Source organism: Halichoeres trimaculatus, unplaced genomic scaffold (genome assembly GCF_033239565.1).
Source record: "Halichoeres trimaculatus isolate MK-OKI-2021-1 unplaced genomic scaffold, fHalTri1.1 fHalTri1_scaffold_11, whole genome shotgun sequence".
Lineage (NCBI taxonomy): Eukaryota > Metazoa > Chordata > Actinopteri > Labriformes > Labridae > Halichoeres > Halichoeres trimaculatus.
This window is the reverse complement of record NW_027437189.1, coordinates 30829174-30852792: the sequence shown is the minus strand read 5'-3', so window position 1 is coordinate 30852792 and position 23619 is coordinate 30829174. Positions and strand designations below refer to the sequence as shown.

The window sequence follows — 23619 nt, the reverse complement described above, 5'->3', positions numbered from 1 at the left end:
TGCTGCTGTAGTCCATCTCCCTCAAGGTTGGACGTGTTGTGTGTTCAGAGATGCTCTTCTGCAGACTTTGGTTGTAACCAGTGGTTATTTGAGTTACTGTTGCCTTTCTATCATCTCCAACTAGTCCATTCTCTTCTGACCTCCAACATCAACAACACATTTTGTCCTAGAGAACTGCTGCTCAGTGATTTTTTTTTTTTTTGTCCAGACCATTATCTGTAAACTCTAGAGACAGCTGTCACTTGTACCACCTTACTTCTCTGTCCTGATGCTCAGTTCAGCAGGTCATCTTCACCATGTCTTCATGATTAAATGCACTGAGTTGCTGCCATGTGATAGATATTTGCAATATTGAGCAGTTGAACAGCTGTACCTAATACACTGGCCGATGAGTGCACTTAAGTACAACCATGCAACCAGAACGTCTACCAACCAGAATGAAACTTGACTGTTTCGGCAAGTATTGTTCATTTCAGATTTTTTCTCATGTGAAGAACATCTTCTCTTTTCCTGACTTACACAACTTTTTCTTCGCCCATTATGTACACAAACTTTAACTCAAACGCTGAAGTTCAACAAACATCTGTGGTGACCTTTCACCTTTAACCTCCTCCATGTTTTGTCAAACTCAGTTATGTTTGGCAGATGCAGACAGAGACAGATATGAGATGAAACATGTGTCTGTGTGTGTGAGTGTAAATATCTGAGTGTATGCTTACATGTGTGTATGTGTGTGTGTTTGCTGGGTATATGCTGTGGATACAGCAGTAATCCATCTGTGCTGACACCAGAATACTCAGAAACATGGAGAGGCGTGCAGGAATGCAGGGATACGTCTGTGTGCTTTAACGTAAGCTGACAAACACCTCAATTTGTCTCTCACACTATCTCACACACGCTCTGTATGACTCCTCTGGCAAAAGTAAGGCAGAGTTACACACTAACATATTTTTTTAAGAGCTGTTTGATAATGCTGTCACTCCTATTTATCTACTGTATAGACATTACAGAAGCATAGGCAACAGGCAACAGGCATACACACACACCTATATAAGCCACATGAGCAGCTTGAAGAGGAAACACCTAATAAAACTGATATAAGACACCCAAGACCTACCTGTCACTTCAAACACAGAGAATATATACCTGGTCACACATCTGTACACACACACACACACACACACACACACACACACACACACACACACACACACACACACACACACTGATACACACACACTCTAACACATTCCAGATGGAGGTAGTAGTCAGTCAGTCTTCTTGCAAAAAGGGGCTGAATTTGTTTTACTGCTCTTCAAATAATGTCTTCATTTTGTTTAGAGTTGTGTGTGCATGTATGTTTAGTGTATTTGACATAAATCAGTTCTCACTGGTAAGTTTAGCTAAAGTTGTCTGAACTCAACTAAAGCCAAAAACAGATTCACAACTGGGACATTCAATGACATCTCATCTCATCTATCACTTTTTTTGTACAAGAATGTGAAAATGTTTATTAATGCTTTTAAAATTATTTGTAGGGCTACACGGTGGTGCAACGGTCAGCGCTGCAGCCTCACAGCAAGAAGGTCAGTGGTGTGATTCCCAGGTTGGCTGGTGGGCCTTTCTATTTGGAGTTTGCATGTTATCCCCATGTGCCTGCATGCGTGGGTTCTCTCCTGGTCTTCCGGCTTCCTCCCACAGTCCAAAAACATTCTCAACATGTTGATTGAACACTCTAAATCTAAATAAATAGGTGTGAGTGTGTCTGTAAATGGTTGTCTGTCTCTGTGTGTCTCTGTGATTGGCTGGCGACCAGTCCAGAGCGTACCCTGCCTCTCGCACAATGACAGCTGGGACAGCTGAACCACGACCCTGAACAGGATAAGCGGATCAGAAAATGAATTGATGAATGAATGGAAATTATTTAAAAAGCACCCCCTTTTTTGGGCTTGGTGTGTACGTGGTTTCCAGTACTTATAAAGTCAGCTTTGTTAAAGCCTGATTTCTAACAACGACCAGAAACATAATAAAAAATGCAATATAACTAGACATGCATTGATCGATCGATCGGTGCCGATTTCCTTAATTTTGGGGGATCGGTGATCGGTGATCAGAGATCAGAGATTAGTGATCGGCCCATTTTAACATGTGAATACATATATATTGTTCAATGATTTTCAATTAAATAAGATTATAACATTAAAGGTGTATGCTGTCAGTTATAAAAAATAAAAGTAAAAATTGGTATCAGCCCAAACACAAATCACAGTATCAGTGGGTCAGGCTCTTTAAAAATCGGTGATCGGCCAGAAAATTGTGATCAGTGCACCTCTGAACGTAACCCAAAATGTAATAACTGAACCAAAATGAAACAAGTTGTTACATTTTGGGCAAAAACTTATTGAGTTTAGGGCTCAGCATCTTGTAACATTATCAACCACTTTTAACATTTTGGGTCATTGTTACATTTCAGGCTCTAACAAGCCTCAAGCAGACACTTGAAAAATTACAGTTTTTAAACACTTCCACAAAGGCTTCATTTGGTTGGACACTGGTCATTTGGTCTCACTTGGTGAGAACATATCAAGTGATGCCATGGGCTCATGGGAGGCTGTCCTGACCCTGGCAGACCAATTGTTATTTATTTGTTAATAAAAAATCTTAAACGACTCTTGATTGGTCCAGAACCACTGAAATGTTTTCCTGCATTGACACAAAAGTTAAAAAAAGAGGCTGACATTACTTCAGAGGAAAAAAGTGAGAACAGTGATAGCTTTCTACTTTCTTCTAATAAAAAATGTCCTGGGCATTATGCTGTTTTAGTTTTGGGCTACCTGACAACTTGCAGTTTTACCCTGAGCTCGGCTTTGGCAGATCTGTCTTCTTGCTTCCTAACATTTCTGATCCTTTTCTCCCTTCCTCTCCCCTTTTAATCCACTTCTCTTATTTTCTTGTGCAGTGAAGTTGTTTTAAACCTCCTTTGGGCTGTAAACAGAACGCTTCGTCAGCTTGTGAGGAGGTAAACAGCCAAAGGTGCTGACACATTCAGTTCTGTACCTAATGGATTTGTTAGTGTATGCGGGTTTTGAGGCTCACACTGTCTGATGAAACTTTTTGTTGTCTGACATTATGGCTTTTGATGAAACTTCCCCTTCAGTTTGTAAACCTGCTCATTATTCGATAATCAATGTCTTCCCTTTCTTTCTTTTCTTTGATACAACCCTTTCCTCCTTTCCTCCCTCATGTCACTTTACCTCCTTTCCCTCTGTTTTCCTTAATCAAACCTAACCCTCCCTCTGTATTTGCAGTACTCCTCTAGAGCAGCTCTGCTTTTAGATTAACCTTCACAGAACCTGAACTGAGCTTTCTGTTGTCTCGAATACCTCTGGCTTCCTCTAATAAGCGGGATGCTTTCAGGATATTTTGCAATGATTTAATATTTTGACTCTTATGGGGGACATGTAGGGGTCTGAAGTGACGTTTGCTGTGGGGTAAGAAATTGTAGAGCTTGAAAAACTTGGATAAATCCAACACTTCCCATCAGAAGCGCAATTTGGGGGCTGCTTTGAAAAAATCTTGTCCTTTGGTTCAAGGAGTACACATTCTTTCTTGTTAAAAACTGGGGAAATAACAGCAGGGATCGGAAGACATTCAAAAACCACAAGGACAGAGAAAGAGAAGAGACTGACGTGGCAACAGAAGTCAGCTATTTGGCAGCCAGAACCACTGAAAGCCCTTAAACTGACTCGACAAGCCAGGGTTTGCAGGATAAGTGCCACACTGAGAGCTGCTTCTCTGCTCTTCACTGGGAGCATTTTTGGCAAAAATATAAAAAGAGCTGCTCAAAGCAAAGGTCAATGCAGTCACCTCAGTTTTAGAAAACGCAGAGTCCAATGGGTTCATCTTTTTTACCACTTTGTTACGGTCCAAGTTTCAGTTCCAGCAGAACCAAATGCAGACACCAGCAGACAGATTTAATGCTCTGAGAAAAAAATTGAAGTGCAAAAATCAGCCTCATCAAGATAATGATTCTGGAGCTCATTACAGTGGAAAGAAAAGAAAATATTTCAATAAAGAGGTCTTAATAGCCATATTTATGAATCATGGACTAACACTGGCACCCGACCCGTGTCCAATCCATCTCCACCCTGTTGCGGTTTGGCTATGTCTCCCCATGTGCATCACATTCACCAGCAGCATTTCCAGAACTGGCTCAGAGGACAGCTGGAGACATGAAACAGAGGACTACAGCCCTTTCCAGCCATGAAAATGATCCAGTCCTCATTCATATCGTCTTTATTAGCCTCTGAAAACATCTCACCTGCTAACTTCAGGTCTGGCTCTGCCCAGTATCATGTTGTTTGTTGTTGTACTTAAGTAAAATACAGACTTTCATCTGCAAGACTGTTTTTTTCTGTAGATCATCTGCTTTTACAAACTGATGTGTGCCATAGCATTTTGTGCTGGCTGGAGACTTACTGAACATGCATCTGGTGTAATTTAGCAATTAAAAAATCATTCTGCTTACTCTGGTGTCTGGTTTATCTTTGAAGAATGTGATAAGGGAAAAGGATTCAATCATCCTGAATGTACCAGAATAGGTAGAAGAACAGCTCTCTGGGTGAGTTCAGGATAAATTCAAAGCTAAATGTTAAAATGCAAAGAGTAGAAAAGCAAAGCAATCAAGATCATGTGAGTTACTGAGACTTCTTTTTATACCAACCATAGACTGTAAAAAAAAATGACGTCATCTGGCTTGAAGTAAGGTGACAACAAAAATTGCTCCCCCTGGTGGCTGGCTGCAGTAAAGGCCAAAAACTGTGTCCCCAGTCATTCCGGATGAGCTGTGGTCAAACTTTAAAAAATTAATACAGTTCATCTGGAATGTTTCTCACATCCCTGTGCTGTGGTGACAAGAAGATATTATTTGGCTGTGTATTGTGTTCAAGTATGTTTTTTTTTTTTTCTGAAAATTTTCATTTTTAGTAGTTATTAGAGGTTAAAAACGTGGTGCTAGGTCACATTTAATATTGATTAACAGCTGCTGTTCTTGTGGGGTTTTTCTTTGGAAGGAGAGCCAAGAAGAGATTTGAGTTTTGAAAAAATAAAAAAAAGGATTATTTTTGTCACTCAGCTTTACTCAGATTCTCTCGGAGTCCCATGTAGTCTCAAATGGGCAGACTCTGGCGGTGCCTCTGACAGGGGTAGTTTGGCTTCAAAACTGTACAATGGTAAAAGGCAGAGCCACGCTCTCCACTCTCTATACAGTCTATGATTCCAGTTCACTGTCAGGAGCAGGAACTTTTGGACCTGACTCAACTAGGTCAACCACACCAACCAAAGACAAACCTTTTTTTGGCAAAGTATTAAAGAAATGCTGATCTATAAAATGCCTACCTGTGGATCCTTCCCAGTTTGAATGCAGTCCTCTCTGTTGCCTGGTAATGGGGGCCAGTAGATCTATAAAAAAGGGAGAAACAGAGAAAGATAGAAAGATGGAAGGTCAGATAAAGAAGATTAATGACGTCATCCTGATGAAATAATGCAAACAACTGTCTCCTTCAGCTATACCGGAAATAGAATGGGCAAATGCTAATCTAAATTTATAACAATCAGAATTTCTACATTGGCTTAAACACTGGCCATTCAGTCTCAGGCCAGTAAATTTGGGAGTTGATGTTTGGCTTGTAGAGCTGTCTTGATTGAGCCATGACCGGCGCTTCATCATTCCACTTTTTCAAACTACACAAACATTCAATCCACCCAAATGAAGAAACATAGAGTGTCTCATTTACCCGCATCTAACCAAGCCATTGATTTTTTTCCACATATTGAAATAACATTTCTCTTATATATCTGCTTCCAAAACAATGGAGGTTAAAGGAATTTCACTTTGTGGTGCTCCCACATAGAAATGCCTTTTAAGAAACAAGCACCAGTGGACGGAAACAAAGCTCTGCGAAACCCATCGACTCTGCAATGACCGCTTTTCACTGGAACCACCAACTGTTATAAATAGTGCACTTGAAAAATGTCCTGCGGGTTATCCGGAGTAGAAGTATATTTGTTTAAATGTGATTTTTCAAATGCCTTGGACACCAGAAACACAATCTTTTCAACCCAATTGTGTTGCAATGAGGCTGTAAATGTCAGGAGCAGACATGAAATTTAACCTTTACAGATTGAACCAGAGCTGTAAGGAGAAGCCACTGTATGAACGTTATGTATTTCTTATTTTTCAGACATTGGGTAACCTTCGTCTTTATTGGGCTGAGGGTTAAAAAAATCACCATATGCACCGTACAGGCTTCCTGAATCTTGCTACTGAGGTCTGGGACTGCTCTCTTCCAAAAATACAACTTTTCACAAATTTGATTTAGCAAATTCTCCCACAGTAAATGATGTGAAATGACCATTTCCTCTGTTTTTACTCATATTACTCAGCATGGATGATTTGATAATTTGTTCTCCCGTAGGCTCCTGAAACTCATTACTTAGTGTCCTTCGATGTCACAGGTCTGTTTTTACAGAAACTGAAATTAGACCGTTGGCTAAATACAAGCAGGAAATCAGTGCTGAGCCAAACGCTTAAAGTATCCTCACTCCACCAAAGGGAGCTTTAAAAAAGAGGGGGTATGATTAGTTGTAAATCTCTCTTGGACTGTGTTTCTCAGTTAGGATCCAAGATTACATGGAAGTTAAGTCCCAGAGTCCTCTGATTCTCTGAGGTGAGTACCAGATAAGCATTGAAAAGAATCTGGAGCTAGACTCAGAAAAAGAAATGACGTCCCTACTCAAGTAGAAAGATCAAGTCGAAGTTCAGAGACAATGAGGTGTTTCAGACTGTAGTTTGATGCAGACTACTAAAGGTTTGTGTGAGACAATAGGTCTTTGTCTGCCCCCCTATGAAACTGGCTTTGTTTTGGCTAACAGGGAGAATAGGAACCAGAGGTGGACACAAACAGGCCTGACTTGCATTACAAACGTCTGATCAGCTTTAATGTGCCTGTGTGTGTATGTGTGTGTGTAAGGACCACTGTGGCAGTTGTTCAGTTTTTAAGTGTTGAATAAGAAAGAGATAAAGTTACTATAAATGGAAATTAAGTTGATGGTTTAAGTGAAAAACTTCTTCCACTTAAGCTCAACATCCATCCCTACATCCTTTTTTGTAATAATCAAATCTTGGATCCAGCATCAGCAGTGAACGTTGGAGACAGATTCAATCTCCTCGCTCATGAATACTGACAAATCAAATCAAGCACGGTGAACTGAAACTGCTCACAAGGATTCAATTTCTCTGGATTCTCTTTCAGTCCTGTATGAATAAAAGATGTGACATCAGAGAGCCTGGGATATGCTAAATGTAATGGATGATAAAAGCCAAAGTCTTTGGCTTTTTCTGTCGATGGAGTGAAAGAAAAGTTTAGTCATTGCTGAAGATCAAATAATGGGATATGCATCTTTGAGGTGATGCAACGAGTGTGTGCATGAGAATAACTTTACTGTGAAGACTTTGTGAGAGTGAGAACATTTGTTGTTTAGACTTCTTGCAATAGACTCCATAAATACTAGATTTAAAATCTGTTGAAGTTGAGTTAAGGCCTGTGTCCACTGATGACATGGTACTGTATGTTCTTGGGGTGCTCATTTTCTATATAAAATCTTGCAGACAAGCCTTTTCACTCTTAATTTTAGATAAAACTAGTTCTTTTGTTTAGCACCACTCCACTGCTTAATCACCAACCAATCAAAATCAAGAAGAGAAGGGACTTGCCAAATCTGGAGATCTGTACAAAGAAGAAACAACCAACTCTCATTTTTCAGGTTGCCTACTTCCAGGTCTCTGTATATTCTAAATCAGGACCTCGAAGCATTAAATAAACCAGTGGTCCAGTTGTCTGAATTTGCATTCCTATTTTTCATTATTCCTAAATAGTTGTCCTGATTCTGTCACATAAATGATTTTAGACAGTTTCTCTGTTTTCTCTTTTAATTTTAGCACTTTAGAATTCATGGCCTTGTATAGTACCATTGTTACAATTGTTGCAATCTACCGTGTTGTGCTTTTGCTGCTGAATCTGCTGACTGTCTTTAACAAAATGTGCATTTATTGCTCCACTTTTGCACTTAGTATTCCCCAATACACCAGATGATCAGCTCAACTCTACTTCGGTGGAGATTTCCCAAAAGCGGCTTCTGGACAAGACAGTTAAAACACCGACTACAGGCCTGGCATGCTTACTACAGCAGTTTTAGTCCCTCAGCGTTTCTGTGTAAACACAATTTTTTTTCCACTGCGTTTTCACAGCGTTTAAGTGTTTTCAGATGAAACCTTGTGTACACGGGGCCTATGACTTTGCAGGGTACTTCTGGTTGCTTTTGAGTAGTTACAAGGTTTATGGTAAAAGACAGAAAAAAAAATCATCTTTAATCCAGACTGGAGTCATTAAGACATCTGGAAAGCCTCACACTAGCCACTGTCCCTTTAAGGCCCCCTTAAGGCCCAAACAAGGCACTCTGGAAGCCGCTTTCACTGTTGCCAGGCACCAAAGATGTGTTCTAGTTTTGACAGTTCATATTTGGCGCATGCCAACTGGCAGTGTCATGGTTTTTACATATAAAGTGTTGAACCTTAATCCCATATATTACCAACATTATAACTTGTTAAAAACTATAACTATTATATATATATATATATATATATATATATATATATATATATATATATATATATATATATATATATATATATATATATATATATATATATATATATATATATATATATATACACACACAATTATATATATGTTTGTATGTATATATATATATATATATATATATATATATATATATATATATATATATATATATATATATATATATAGAGAGAGAGAGAGAGAGAGAGAGAGAGAGAGAGAGAGAGAGAGTTGTGTGTGTGAAAAAGCTTAAAAATGCCTCTTAAAATTTCAATTATTTTTATAATTTTAATTACTTTTTTTAAAACCATGGAAATGTATCTGCTTTGTTTTCTTATCAAGAGTAGGACCCATTTCAATTGTGTAGAAAGTATGGAGCTGGAAACTTGGCTTTTCAAAGTTGTTATTTGCTTCAAACCACATTTAAAAAATACAATTGGTCTTGTTAAGGGGCATTTAATATGCTTGGCTATTTCTTATTTGCTTGCCTGGAAACTAGTCCAAGCCTCAGAAATACCCCATCAAAATGGAATGAGGATTGTATCTTGGTCTTACATGCAATCCTGCTTTTGATTGACCTCCCCACCATCACACCGTCTGATTGGAGGGTTTGTTTGACACCCAGCCTGCCTTTGTCTTGAGCTGGCTTTCATTAGTAGGAATCCATCAGAAAGAAAACTTTTCTTTCATGCATCAAAGAAGTGATTGTATACATTAGGACCGGTCTCAAACTTGGCTCAGCGGGTTTCATTGGCAGCAGGCTGGGCTGATATGAGAGCTTGGCTGTGGAAAGGCCTGGCTTGTATACACACATGCTGACCTCTAACAGCCTGATAGCGTGTCAGACTGATAATGATATACTGTGAAATCAGGCCCAGCCTTAAATGGTCTGAGTCAGAATGTTTCATCCATTGTCTGAAAATCTCTCTCTCTATGCTTAAAGAAATATGGCCGACCTCCATCCATCATCATGTTTCTCCCTCTGTTTGACATCACTGTGATCCTTCCTCTTCAAAGTGTTCTCTATTATTCACACCGCCCTAGGACATCATCCACATTTCCTGTGTTTGGTTTAAGAACTTTGACAAAGTGTTTCTTTGGCCTGATACAAGTGAGCCAGGCAGAATGGAGCAGAACATCAGCTGACCCTCAAGAAAATTCACAGATGAGTTGAAGCCCTAAAGCAGGGAAGCTACTTGTAACAAATCCAATTGACCCATCTGAGAGGAATTAATTACTTCTATCATTTTTCTCATTGAATGGCAAAATAACGATTACCCATCAGCATATTATTGTCAACATGTGCACTCAACATGTGGTTCTGTTTCTTGAAGCAGAGTAGAAGTCAGGATGCAAACCACCAGCTGCAGCGACATCATACAGCTACAGGCCGATACAAGCGGACACTTTTTCAGTTTTGGTGAGCTCAGTTGTAAATCCACACACAGAACCATCTGTCTTCCTGTCAGCTCAGTATTGTTGAGCCAAAGCTAAATTTGGCAGAGGCAGGAGGCTGGAATCATCGGATGTGATGAGTTTATTTTCATCTTCATCAGGAAACAGCAAGGCTCAAGTTGCATCATTGTAACAATAGACTTAAATATTGAAGGGACCTTTGCAGTCTTAATCTTACACCGATTCATCTTAAACAGGACTACATGTGGCCTACAGGGAGATTATTTAAGTTTGAAAACATCTGTTGTATCACCTTATTTTGTTTTACATTCACTAAGAAAGCACAGCAATACATGATGTGTGTGTGTGACCAAACATGGCAATTGTTTCAAAACATGAGTGTTTCTTTGGCAGGTACCAACCACATACTGGAAACAAACAAAGTAAAGTTACAAACTTGTTTATGTTTCAACAAGTATCGAGTGCAAGCGTTAGTCTGTATTTGTATCTGCATAATTAACACAGTAAGAACTCAACACACACATTGGAAACACTGATTTTATGTAATCTGACATTGTTTTCACACAAAGCCTTGTGCTCAGAATTTCACCTTAATCCCATTTTAACAGTCAGCGCCCTGTCAGTGAGCGTTACGAGGAAAGGATGAAACACTGTTCCTTTCTGCCAAATCGTGAGCTCATGTGGGCAGAGTTTAATCTTTAAGTGAAATTAAATGAGCCAGTATTCCTGCATTCAGCCCAATCACACACACATTTAAAACAAATTCATCCCTCATTGTTCTACATTAGGTCCCTCTCTGTGCAGGGTCAGGTGTGTGTCTCTAATCAGCACTGATTAAAACCAGGTGTGGACTCGTGCTGACTGCTGACTCATAACCTCACCATCAGAGGTAATGAGAGATACTTTTAGTGTTTTCTCTTGTACTGCATTTACCTTTCTGTGTGGTTTGTCACCATTTCTTGTGTCTCTAACACATACTATCAAACTTAATGAACTACACAGTGGAGCTCAACCTGTCCTCCTGACCAACACTAGAGAAAGAAGAGCGAGTCCAAAAAAAACATTTATTTTTCTGACTACGGATGGGTACCGAATTAGGTACTTTTTTAGGTACTGACTGAATTCTGTCAAAAGTACCAGGTATCGATTCATGTAAAATCAAAAGGTACCATGTTTAGGTACCTTAACGCATCCTTGTGACTGTGAGGGAGTGGAAGAGTAGGCAATTTTCCATGCTGGACATGAACACAGCATTTCAAGGTTATATATCGAAGAATATATTTGTTTAATTGTAAAAATTATACATTTTGTTATTGAAAAAAGTGATATTTTTACCACATAAACACAAAAATGTACCAAAAATTGGTACCGTTGAGCACCGGTACCGATTGCCGGGTACCGGGCATCAGTACCATATCATTTCAAATGTGAAAGGTACCCATCCCTATTTCTGACCCATGGTTCCATCTTGCAGCACCAATTTGATGGTTGGTGGCTTGGTTTTAGGACTTGAGGCACTGGGTACTTGGTGACTTTATAGGACAGGCAGTTTTGGGGTGGTTGTGGGTTTCTTCACTGAGTGCTCTTCTAAAAGTACAAGTATGTGTTTTGTGTTTATGCTTGACCGATTCACACATAAAGCCCTGTGCACTATGTACTACGCCATACTTAGAAACCACTCCAGTCAATCATTGCATTCACACAGCGCACACTGCGGTCCACTGGCACTGCGATCACCAATGGCTAAGCATGATGGTTATGCTGTGAGTCCATTTTTGCCGGAGTGCGCTGCAGAAACTCGTCAATCCCTGCAGAGCAGATCGTACCAAAAAGGAAATCAGACACAAAAACAATCTTAGTATCTGGTCATTTCAAAATGAAGCTCCATGTTCTGGCTCTCAATCGGCAATCTCATCCTTCTTTATCAAAACTTTGTCACTGGCACATGGCCATAAGTCATCAGCAGGTCAGATCCAGAGGATATCTGACGTTTTGGTGGAAGAAAAGTTAATCTTGGAGGTAAAAAACTTCATTATTCTAAAGGACACAAAACATTCTTTCTATAAGGACACTAACAGAAAGGAGAAGGCATGGATTGAAGGAGCTGAAGTTTAGAGAGGACCAGATGAGCTAAACACACTAATTAATGACCATGAAAGTATGTTTTCGTGGGTGAGATTCCTGCAGGAACATGTGGTTCTCCTGTGATCTTGTGATCTCTGGTATCCAGCTGCTTTGGGCACTGCCCTGTACAGCGCTATGCGGCGCTCCAGAGATGCATTCAGTGTGAATTGGCTTGCACCAAAAAACTGCAGTGCTCACGCTCTATGTGTGAATTAGGGGTGAGACTTCTGCATGTTCAGAGCGTTCTGTTGTCTCATTTTTGTGCCTAACTGACACAGCAGAACCCTGTTTATAGAAATTTTACATGCTAAACTTTGATGCCTCCAAATTGGTATGGGTATTTATGAGAAGTGACCATGTGAATGCCCCCCCTCTAATGGTAATCACAACATTATAATATTCTGTATTTCCACCATTTCCATTTCCGAGGATGTCTGCAATTTAGTTTTTAATTTTGCAATGGGGGGGAATGTGGGAAAGTGAGCTGGTGGGGGCTGCTTTTAAATATGTAAAGTACTCTATAAATTAAGTTTGATTTGATAGAACACTACATTGTTACTTCACTGACCGGGTCTGTAGTTACAGGCACTAAATTACCAAACATTACTGACAGCGCAGCAGTTTGGATACTGTTAGCTGCATACAGAATCAAAAGGAGTTATTAAAATTGTTAATCCAGATCATTAACTTGAATGTATTTTCTTCCATTTCTCCGTGCGGCAGTTTGTCACAAATAAAAAAATAACAATTTGGTTTGGGGGTTGATGTTGCTGTTGCCTGGTAAAGCTGTTCCCATTTAGTTACCACTTGAATACCACCTCATGTGCCCGGCTTCAAGACTTAACCAAGCAGCAGCTTCTGTGTCAAGAGGTCAGGAAGTGTCACAGATGAAGCTGAGTGTTGTTTTTTATGACACACTACATGTGATAAAACAGCAGGTTTACAGGGATGGTTTAGTTTTGCCTGTAGTCTGACCTCCACCACAGTATCATTTTCTGGTGTTGGGTAAGTGTTTTTACCCCAGGCTTTAACTTGTGTTTAATCCCTGAGCACCACTGTGCTTTGGTTGTGTAGTGTTTCCTTGGTTCCTGGTGACAGCTGGCTCAGCAGCAGTGGTTTGGTTTCTCCAAAAACTAACCATTGTTTACAGAAGGACGCCAGTGTGCAGCTTATTATTTTTGGTTAAACCTTCTCTCATGAAATCGCTTTTAATTATGTGGTTTTTCCTTTGAGACAACTTTAAGACGCTTAAGTTTTGGTCCCTTTCACGTCTATGAATCACAGAATAGCTCAATTTCCTAACAGCAGTTTGCTGAAGACATCAAGTTTCCAATGTCATAAAAAAGTTTGGAACTGGAAGAAAACCATCAATACAAAATCAGTTTGTTGTATTTTCCAACACATACAAAAGTAAAAAATAAAGACTTTATTTGAACAGAGGTTTTGTGAAGATACACATTTTAATTTGAAATTAGGCAAAACCTGTTCTTACCTCCTGCAACGGCTAAGCTAAATAATCAACCCCTGGCTACAGTTCCTGTAGGGTCCTCAATGCCTCAACACTGATGTCACAGCAACCGTGGTTTAAAATCCCCACGTTGTCTAAAAGTGATAATTTCTTGTTTGCAGGCAGAGACTGTTCATTTCCATTCTGCTTCTTTCTTTTAAACGCTGGTTTTATGGGGTGCTTGGCAGGCGTGAGACGTGTTTCTGAATTCTATCAGTGGTGCCAGTTCAGTTTAACATCGACTGGCTTTGAAAGAAGCCCTCCTGATATTTAGCTCCTAACACCCTTAAGCAAACCAGAGTATCAGCAAGCTTCATGTGTTACTATGAGCCTGAGACAAAGAGCGCCGAGAGAGGAAGCAAAGGGTGGATAAGGTGGGCGATAACTGGCTCACTGTGTATATAAAATTCACATGTTAACACTGCTGCTTTCAGCAAACATTGAGCTTAAAGAGGTCTTCTATTTGAGGTTTTTTTTGGTCATAACTGAATAAAAAACACTTTTTGAAGCACATGGTGTATAACAGTGGATGATACTGAGGACAAATATGGTAAAAGCTGCATTTTCCCACAAACTACTCCCCCACATTTCCAAGGAAAAGTAAATTAAAAAAAAGTTTGTCTTGTGCAAAAAGTTTCCAGTAAATCCATCAGAAAATTTGGAGATGATTCTCCAGAAATCAACCCTGAATTAACGACATTGATTAAGATTGTAAACATTGTGATATTACTCAGTTCTTGAAGTTATTGTGTTTGTTACAATTAATGGAGATAAACATTTGATTAACTGAGCTCACCCTTGGTAGTTGAGTAGTTTGTGGGATAATGTTTAGTCCGTAGTTAGTTATTCAGGTTAGAGTCTTGACAGGGTGAGTATGACCATGATGCTTTGTGATACCGCCCTGCTCACCCTGTCAGGATTATAATTTATATAAAACCTAAGGTCAAATGTTTTAAGAGCAATAGTTAAAATGTTTCAAACTGACATTGTTTAACTTCCTTTTCACTCGCCTCCTATAAAACTCCAGTGTTCGATGATGGCACTTATTTTGTATGCTTGTACAGTTACAGTTTTTCTCCATTGGTTTGGCTCAAAGTTCTTGAAACAGAAATTACATTCTCAAAAATTTAAGATCATTTGGCAAAACAGTTTTACAGTTTAGCACAACACTGTAGCTCACTTGCAAAAGCACATGCCTGTACCATGCTTCAGACATGCGCTTCAAAGCTAAATTCCTTTCCCATACAAAAAGTCAGTGCCACCAAAAATTGCAAAGATCCTTCCCAATTGCTTTGGCTTGTTTCTCAAAACAGATCGGGCATTCTCAACAGTCTGGATTGAACAGCATAACACCATGGATCACCTGAAAAAAGCTCGTATCTCTCCCAAAATAGTTCAGTTATGAGTAAAAAAAAAAAAAAAATTCTGTCTCGTACAAATAGTCAGAGCCTCCAAAACGCATCGACCCTTTGGCTTTGTGTGAGCACTGCAAGTCAAAACGTTTAGATGTTTTGTCACTATGGCAGAGGACCATTGAAATATCCCTCATGTCCACCTCTCAGTCTGAGCCCAGTCCTTCATTGACAAAGGTTACTGTACTCATTGTTTTGTCTAGCTAATAGAATACAATTTTTTTAATAATATATAAAGCTGAATAAAAAAAGGGAAACTAAAAAAGATTTTGCAGTAAGGTTTGACATCACACATTGCACTCGTACTGCTGAGAACACTGTAACCTTTATTATTCACACACATAACTTAACTTCCCTGCATCAGAGTAAAAAGAAAATGTATAAAGCCCAAAATACTGTAATAAAAACGAGGAAACTATGCATAGCCTACAGTGTCAATAAAGCAGGAGTTCCACCACTAACACTTCTTCACTGGTCGCTGTCCTCACCCTCTCTCTCCTGACCAATCACATGCCACACTCATCTTCAAGTTCTAGTTTCACCTGACGTTTGATTTATCAATTTATCAAATGCTCCTAGAGATTCATATATGGTATTCATGTTATTATGGTGCTGACTAATTTTGACAGTTGAACAGACTATTGTGCATAAGATGACTCCTACAATGAAATGATGTTGATATTTTTTGGAGAGACTGATCATTAGACTGAGAATCAACAATCAGTTTAGATCAACAAGATGTATTCAATCATTTATTGAAAATCGTGCCAAATCTAGGCTAACTGTGCTAACTGTAGGTTACTTGTACTTTGTATTTTGCAAAACTTAACAAAAGCATTTGCAATTTGATGAAATTAAAGACAAATTCAATTTTGTTGTGAACAATTAGTAGTTCAGAGGTTTGTCCATGTTGTTTTGAGAATGTAATTTCTGTTTCAAGAAATGAGCCAAACAAATGCAGAAAAACTGTAATAAAATATATATCTTCACACACATTTCCCAAACACATTTGACAATGAGAAAAAAATATCAACAGATCTTCTTAGTGGGTCATAATTCATGCTCATGCCCTTAAAGTAAACACAGAGAAACCGTCACAGTACATCCTCTCTGTTTGACAAGTCTTCCTGAAAAATGACTGCAGATTCAGGGCGACACAGATGGAGAGATATGTTTTGATTTATGACCAGCTGTTCTTTTACAGGTGTTCCTCCACAGGAAGGGCAAGAGATCATGGACATGTTTGAACAAAGGAAACAAAACATGGATATAGATTGTTAAGCTAAAGGAGGGGGAGGCTGCAAACAAAACCAAAAACAGAACGTAGAGTCAAGTGATCATAGATTAATTGATCTTTTATTCTGTCCACTCACGTTTCTCTGAGCTTTGATTAACATTCCTTTACCACTTCTGTGACTGTTTTATTGACCACAGGATGCCAATGATTAAAGGAACAGGCTGCCCAGGCTCAAGTCAGTACACTGATGATTCATTACATGAGAATTTGAACCAATTTGTCGGGAGGTTATGGGACTTTTTGCTCTTTTAAGAGAGCTGATTCTTTTGGCTAAGTTCCTTAAAAAAAGCTCTCAAGTGGCTCCTGGGATTATTTTGTAGACTAAAGTTTGTTACCTAAAATAATGTGGTAAATCTCTAACAAGAAAAGACATCACCATACATTAAATCAAATGTTTACTGTTTGTATGGCTTTATTTCTATACGCAACAAGCTACATGTTACACAACATAGCACAGAGAACAGTACCAAAAAAGTCAAAAAAATAATAAATAAAAAGTAAAAAAATAAGAACCATTTTAATTCCTCAAATACGTCTAGTCTCTGATTGTTTTTATAATGTTTTACACTCTGTTTACTCTTCTGTTGCTTTGTCTGATAAAAGCCAAAAGAGACCCTTAGTAAAACTTTAAAAACCTTTAGTGAATCACTACAACCTTCATCCAAACATAACAAGCAGGATACAATGCAGTAATTACACTGAGATGAGAAGAGTTGAATAAACAACAACAAAAAATCTTACCTCTTTGGACTCGCTGCTGGTGGGTCCCAGCAGGAGAGAGTAGAGCACATCTTTCCCTCCCAGGAAGAGGCGGTCACGGTACTCATCAAGGAAGACTGCGGTGAGTGAGAGCTGGCCGTGATGACCGCTGAAGATGGATGATCTGTTGGTGGACAGCAGGTCTACAAGGAGGGGACAGGAAAGAATTAGCAGTGCTACTTTACAAAAGTTTTTTTTACAAAGACCACAGAGATAATATATATATATATATATATATATATATATATATATATATATATATATATATATATATATATATATATATATATATATATATATATATTCATTTAAGAAGAGCGCGGATCAAATGAGGCTGGAATAAGACATAATCAAGAGTGCATGACTTCTGACGAGCATGACTTAATTTGATCACACACTTCTGATACACACTTCCAAACATGCAGAGTGAACACAGCAGTCTGCACCTGGCTCTCCTTTCTGATCTGGCAGCAACTTCAAAGTCAAAGGTTGATGCAACCACTCAGCAGGAGCGGCAGAGATCGGGTTGAATTTAAGTTCAGATAGATGTGAGAGGTGTATGAGACATTGTCTCTTCTCTCACTTCTCAAAACATTTCACCTTCCCACTCAAACACCTTTCTATCTGCTTCTCCTGACTTTCTTTTTTTAACCCTACTTTTCTCCTGTATCACCTCTTGTTGATTTTCCCTCTCGGTAACCAGACGAGGAGGGCGATGTGTACGTGTGAGGAGACCTCTTGGTATGTCAAACTCTCTGTGGAGTAGTCTTAATCGGCTTTCTGTCTACCTCTCATCACTTGAATGTCGCACGTTATTCCTCACTGTTTTGCACTTCACACACACTCCGACCTACACACACACACACAGACGGTGAGAAAGTAGGCGCCGTCATTCACCACTCAACCAGGGCACTGACAGAGTGAAGCACCGTGGGCCTCGTGTTCCACTGACACCTTGTCCATCACTGGGGCCTCGCAGACACACAAACACAAAACCTGTTTTTAGAAGAAATCTCAGTTTCTCAAACTTCAACGCATGCAGATAATGTCAAACTCTCAATGTGCCGGGTGTTAGAATCACTTTCTGTATTGATTCTCTGAAAAACCCAGAGAGATCCAATTTATTCTGATGTAGAGAGGAGCCTGTCAAAAGTCAGCACATAAACTCTCTGCAGACGGATTTGAGGAGAATTTTTTGGAATGAAACTTGATATAAAAGCTGATGGCGAAGGACTAATGAGGAGACGCTTGAGCAAGGAGAGGATGAACTGTAGGGAGTTTGAGGGAGTTACAGAGTGAAATATAAAGTTGGAGGAAGGGGGGTTGGGCTTTGGCTTTAAGCAGATGGTTAGATTCAGAAAATAATGAGGAGGAAGAGAGACAGGCAGAGGTTACAGTCATGAATGATGGATTTATTGGGCTTGACTCCTACAAGCAGAAACCAGGGATAGGTGACTTTGTTTCATATGTGCTCCATATGTTGATTCTCTTTTCCCCGATTGCTCATTATTTCTTGTCAGCAGCACAAACTTGTGGATCTTTCAGGCTCTAATTGAATCCGTCACTTTCCTGACAGTTTATCAGCAGAACACGCAGGCAGCTCAACAAGCTGTCAGACCCTGGCTGTCTGTCACCACAAGTTCAGCTTTTTCCACGTAGCGCTGAGCCCAGAGATGACCTCCAGCTGCAGAGTGAGTGACGAAGAGTAACTGGAGGTTTGCGCTGAGACCTGTTGCAGATAGTGCTGTATTGGAGTAAAGTCTTGTGTCCACACGACACCTCGTTGTTTTGACGTGAAAGATTGCAGAGGAGGAATTCTGTCATGTTAGCGGGACAGTTGCTCAACTATGGAAAATGTATGTATTTTTATACATATAATATGTGGGTAAACATAAAGAAAAAAAAGAGTAAATTGAAAGAAGAAGAAAAAAATGTACAGGGGCGCGGGGGGGGGGGGGGGGGGGGGGGGGGAATATAGGGGGTTTAGATTAAATCAATGACACCATGTAGCTCAATCCTGCCGAAAGTTATAGTGCAGGTAGCAGAATATTTGCAACACCTCTTGCAAAAATCAAAAATGAATCTGAAATGGCTTATTAGCGATGACTACTTCGTCTGAAGGCTGATATGTCATCAAGTAGTGAGTCAGAAACAGTGGGAAGAGGCTTAAAATATAGACCTGATGATGGCTCTGGAAAAAGGATTGATAAAGTTATGGTGATTCCCCCCTGTGTTATAATAATGGTTGTACCTCTTGGCACACCAGTGTATTTATATTATTCCATTCAAAGCCACATTCCATTTATTCCAGTCCAACCTCAGACTTATTCCAAAAAATAAAATTCAGGGGAAAACCAAAGTCTGCAACTCCTTGGTTCCTCTGCAAGCTGAAATGGTGAACTGAAGTGATGTGCTGTTTGTGAACAATGCATCCCAAATTAACAAATCATCTGAAGGAACGTTCTAAAATGAGTCACTTACTGAAAAGAGTCGTTCATTTCTCAACTTCAGTTGCACTCTCCTGTTTCGCTCTAGATCAGTCTTCCCCAACCCTTTTTTGTGCCACAGACCAGTTTGATGTCAGACAATATTTTCATGAACCGGCTATCCTTATGTCTCCTCCCTGGCTCTTTTACCCTGCCTAAAGAAACTTTCCAAAGATGTTTGTTTTTTGTCCATTTTGCTAGCTAAGGGGGTTTGGCGTTAAGAATGAGTCATAGACAGGTATGACAGAGACAATACGGTCATTTTTCAAAATAAAACATCATTCAGAATCATCTAATAAATCAAACTGAAATAATGTAAGTTGAGTATTTTTAATGTGTGGCCCAGTACCAATCGACCCACGGACGGGTACCGGTGGATTATTGGGGTATATGGTAAAAATAAAAGGTGTTAAAAACTACAACAGTGTACACCGAACTGAACTGAAAACCTTGACCACAAAACCGTAACAAGAACCGAACCGTGGTTTTTGTGAACTGTTCCACCCCTAGTTTGAACCATACACACCATAGACTGTATATAGAGTGGACAGCGTTGCTCCATTATTTACCAGTGTACGGTTTCGAAGCCAAAATTCTCTCGTCACAGGCGCAGCCATTGAAGCAGTTGTGCAGCCAGAGTCTGCGCAGTAGAGACTGTGAGAGATTCTGAGAGAATCTGAGTGGAGCTGGGTGACAAAAATAATACTTCTTTTTAGAGTACTATCACTTCTTGACTTTACCTCCCAACATATTATACAATCCCCCCAATAATACACAAGAACGTCAGCTGTCAACCATCGTTAGATGTAACAAAAAACCTTGTTTTTAACCTCCTATAACTAATGGAAAGGATTTTTTTTTTTTTTTTCAAAAGAGGACTTGAACACAAGGCAGCCAAAAAATATCTTCAGATCACCACAACAACAGGATGAGAGAAACATTTCTACAAGGTGTATTAATTTTTTAAAGTTTGACCACAGCCCATCTGGAATGACTGGAGAGATGGATTCTTTTTACTTAGTCTTCATCCAGCCACCAGGGGGAGCAGTTTTTTTGTGGCGACCTCACTTCGAGCCGAGAAAGATGACGTCCATTTTTTTTTTTACAGTCTATGGTTTGAACCAACCAGCAGCACCTTCTCCCCATATCATTCTCCATGCTCACCCTTCTAACAGTGGCTAACACGTGGAAACTGCTAAGAGGCTGACTTACCGTACAGTTGGATGTTACTGTGTGATTTTGTGCTACTAACACGGAGAGCTACTACGCTGTATAATAAATGTTTTTTTTTTTGTTGGGCTGTAACAGACAACGCTGACAGCAAAAATTCCTGTTGCGATTGACCTGGATCAATCAATCTGACTATTTTGTAGTTGTAAGAGTCTGAGAGTCTTGTCATGGTGTTATTTTGTCTATGGTCTTGGCCCGAGTGGTGGAAAGAAAGACTGTAGCACAGATTAAAAAAGTACAGCCCCCCCACAGGTACAGTCTGTCCTCTGCTCTGTTGTTTTCCTGTTTGTGGTTTGCATTGAAATCAAAAAGTCAGCCATCCTGGACTATAAGTTCTTTGTTCTTTGCTCTAAACAGTGACTTGTTGCTTTCCACGCACAACAACATCAACTAATCTCTTTTGGTTTTTGTTTGGCAGCTGGAAGTGTCTCTGAGAGCATTTTGACAAGCACTTTGATCATTTTTCTTTGCAGTGGAAAATGTCGTCACAGATCCAGTTTCCTGAACTTTCATCCTTGAAATAGAACAATTACCCACGTCAAGCCCGTGGTCTGTTTGCGGCGTGCACCTTCTTTCACCCTTTCATGCTGTAAACACCAGCTCACAAACACACCCAGGCTTGAAGGCAGACTCCTGATGTCTTCACCTTTCTGTCTCGTAAATCACTCAGAAGAATACACAAATCTGCAAACATTACAACAAAAATGTCGAACATAAATACCACAACTGAGGTCGCACACACACATAAACACACACACACTCAAATAGAGGGTAAAGGTGGGCCAACAGCTTCCATCTGCAGCTTGTTATCACTCCGGCAGCTCATCGCCTCACTGTGGAAACCACACCACTGTCTCACCTCTCAACAACCTCTCCTCCCCTCCCTCTTTCTTTCCTGTCGTCTATCTATCTTCACTTCTGTTCCATCTATCATTTTTACCTCCTCTTTCCAACACACTGTCTCTGCAGTCCATCCATAGTTAACTTCCTCTCTGGTGTTATTTTTCCCTCTTAGAGACACTTCTAAAGGTGGCTTCAGTTTCATCTCATATGCCGTCCATTTGTCTTCTTGTCCCACTCCACTTCACTGACAAATATTTCTTTCATCTCTTTTCCATATTTTATCTTGGACCAAACAACATTCTCTAGAGCTGAAAACTGAAGCCAGCATGCAGGTACCAAATTCTGCAGTTCTTCTAACGGCCACTTGGGGCTGTTTTTTTCTCTCAGTGAGTCAATCCCTATCTTATCCTCATAATAAAATGCCCAAGTTAGTGTTATGCCTGTAAATTAACTGCATTACATGTGACTAGACATGCATCAATCGATCGGTCACACACACACTAAGAAGTCTAATAAATTGCAGCAATTAGAAAAGTTCATGCAGCAAACATGGTTAACATGAATAATGCAGACTGAAAAATGCACTCACTGATGGAAAATTGCTGAAAATAGTAAAAAAATTGGAGACATGTCTGGCTGCAGACCTCATCTCTCAAGCCCCCATCTGGCAGACCTCAACCTCTGCAATCAGCCTAGGAAATGTCTTGATTTATTTCTAGGGATGTCCTGATCCCCATCCTGATTATTTAACATTGAGTATCGGCCAATACCGAGTCCCAATCGGACCTTTGGATTTGGAGTAAAACTTTGCAGAAAATGACTGGTTTGCTTGCTAAATGTAGTTGAAATAAAAAAAAAATCAACGCTTCTCACAGCTTTCAGCAAACCCTGAACGGTGGACAACTGTTAGCATGTAATACACCATGCTAAAATCAGAGGCTGCCCTGAACGCAACTCTTCGAAGACAGTGAGAGACTTAAAACGTACATATTAGACACCAAGGGGACTATCTCGTGTTTTTCTCCTTTCATGGAAATATCTATTCTGCTAAAAACCAGATTATAACTTTAACTGAACTGAGCTATCCATGGCAAGGGAGTGCTAGTAGCTAGTGCTGCGAGGCTCAGCAGAAACACCGACAGACTTCTGTTGTCAAACTGGTCTCACCATCATTACATCCTCATGTTACTACAGACTGAGCTGTACAGCTTCAGTGAAGCAGGTTGATAAACCAAGTGTCTGAACGGAGGGACATACCGTGGATAACTGAGATGGCATAAACCTGCGTCTCACCTTCTTCTCAGAGCTTTTTGGGCACTGTCTTTCTCTCTCTCTAGATATTAATCCATTCTTTTAAAGCTCTGAAACAGCAAAGCGGACTTTCCTCTGCGAGTGCACTACGTTGCACGTTGTTTGATGGTTTGGCTGAAAAAAAAAAAATCTTGAAAAGATCGCAGAGTAAAGATGTAGCTGTTGGACTGTTTTCACTTTCTAGTTTGATGTACTTCCACACTGCTGACACTGATGCCATGGAGTTGTTAATGCTAAAGCTAACAGACTTTACCGTGTTTGTTTCTTTTCGCCCTTATTCCAGATCACCAATACTTCACAAAATGCCAAAATCGTCCCAATCTGATTCTAGGGATCTGGATCAGGACATCCCTATTTATTTCATTTAGACCAGAAATAGTAATATGTCATTACACACGGAGAAAACAATAGGTCACTACACTGTAAAAAGTTTTAAACAGCATATTTTTGTGCTATTGTTCATCTTAATATGCTTATAATAAATAACTCAAGTGCTCTAAACTTAAAGGTGTACTGTGTGGAACAGTTTATTTGG

The 23619-nt window shown here is 39.7% G+C and overlaps 1 protein-coding gene across 2 annotated transcripts in view; it reads right to left on the bottom strand.

The window, feature by feature from the left end:
* Positions 1 to 23619, bottom strand: part of sema3bl (sema domain, immunoglobulin domain (Ig), short basic domain, secreted, (semaphorin) 3bl) — a 107874-nt gene that overhangs the window by 62508 nt on the left and 21747 nt on the right. For both annotated transcript variants that reach the window (XM_074681210.1, XM_074681209.1), the window contains exons 2-3: positions 17197 to 17357; positions 5398 to 5460 (exon numbers count right to left, since the gene is read on the bottom strand). In XM_074681210.1, coding sequence (XP_074537311.1) covers positions 5398 to 5460; positions 17197 to 17357 — 224 coding nt within the window. The remainder of the gene's footprint in view (positions 1 to 5397; positions 5461 to 17196; positions 17358 to 23619) is intronic.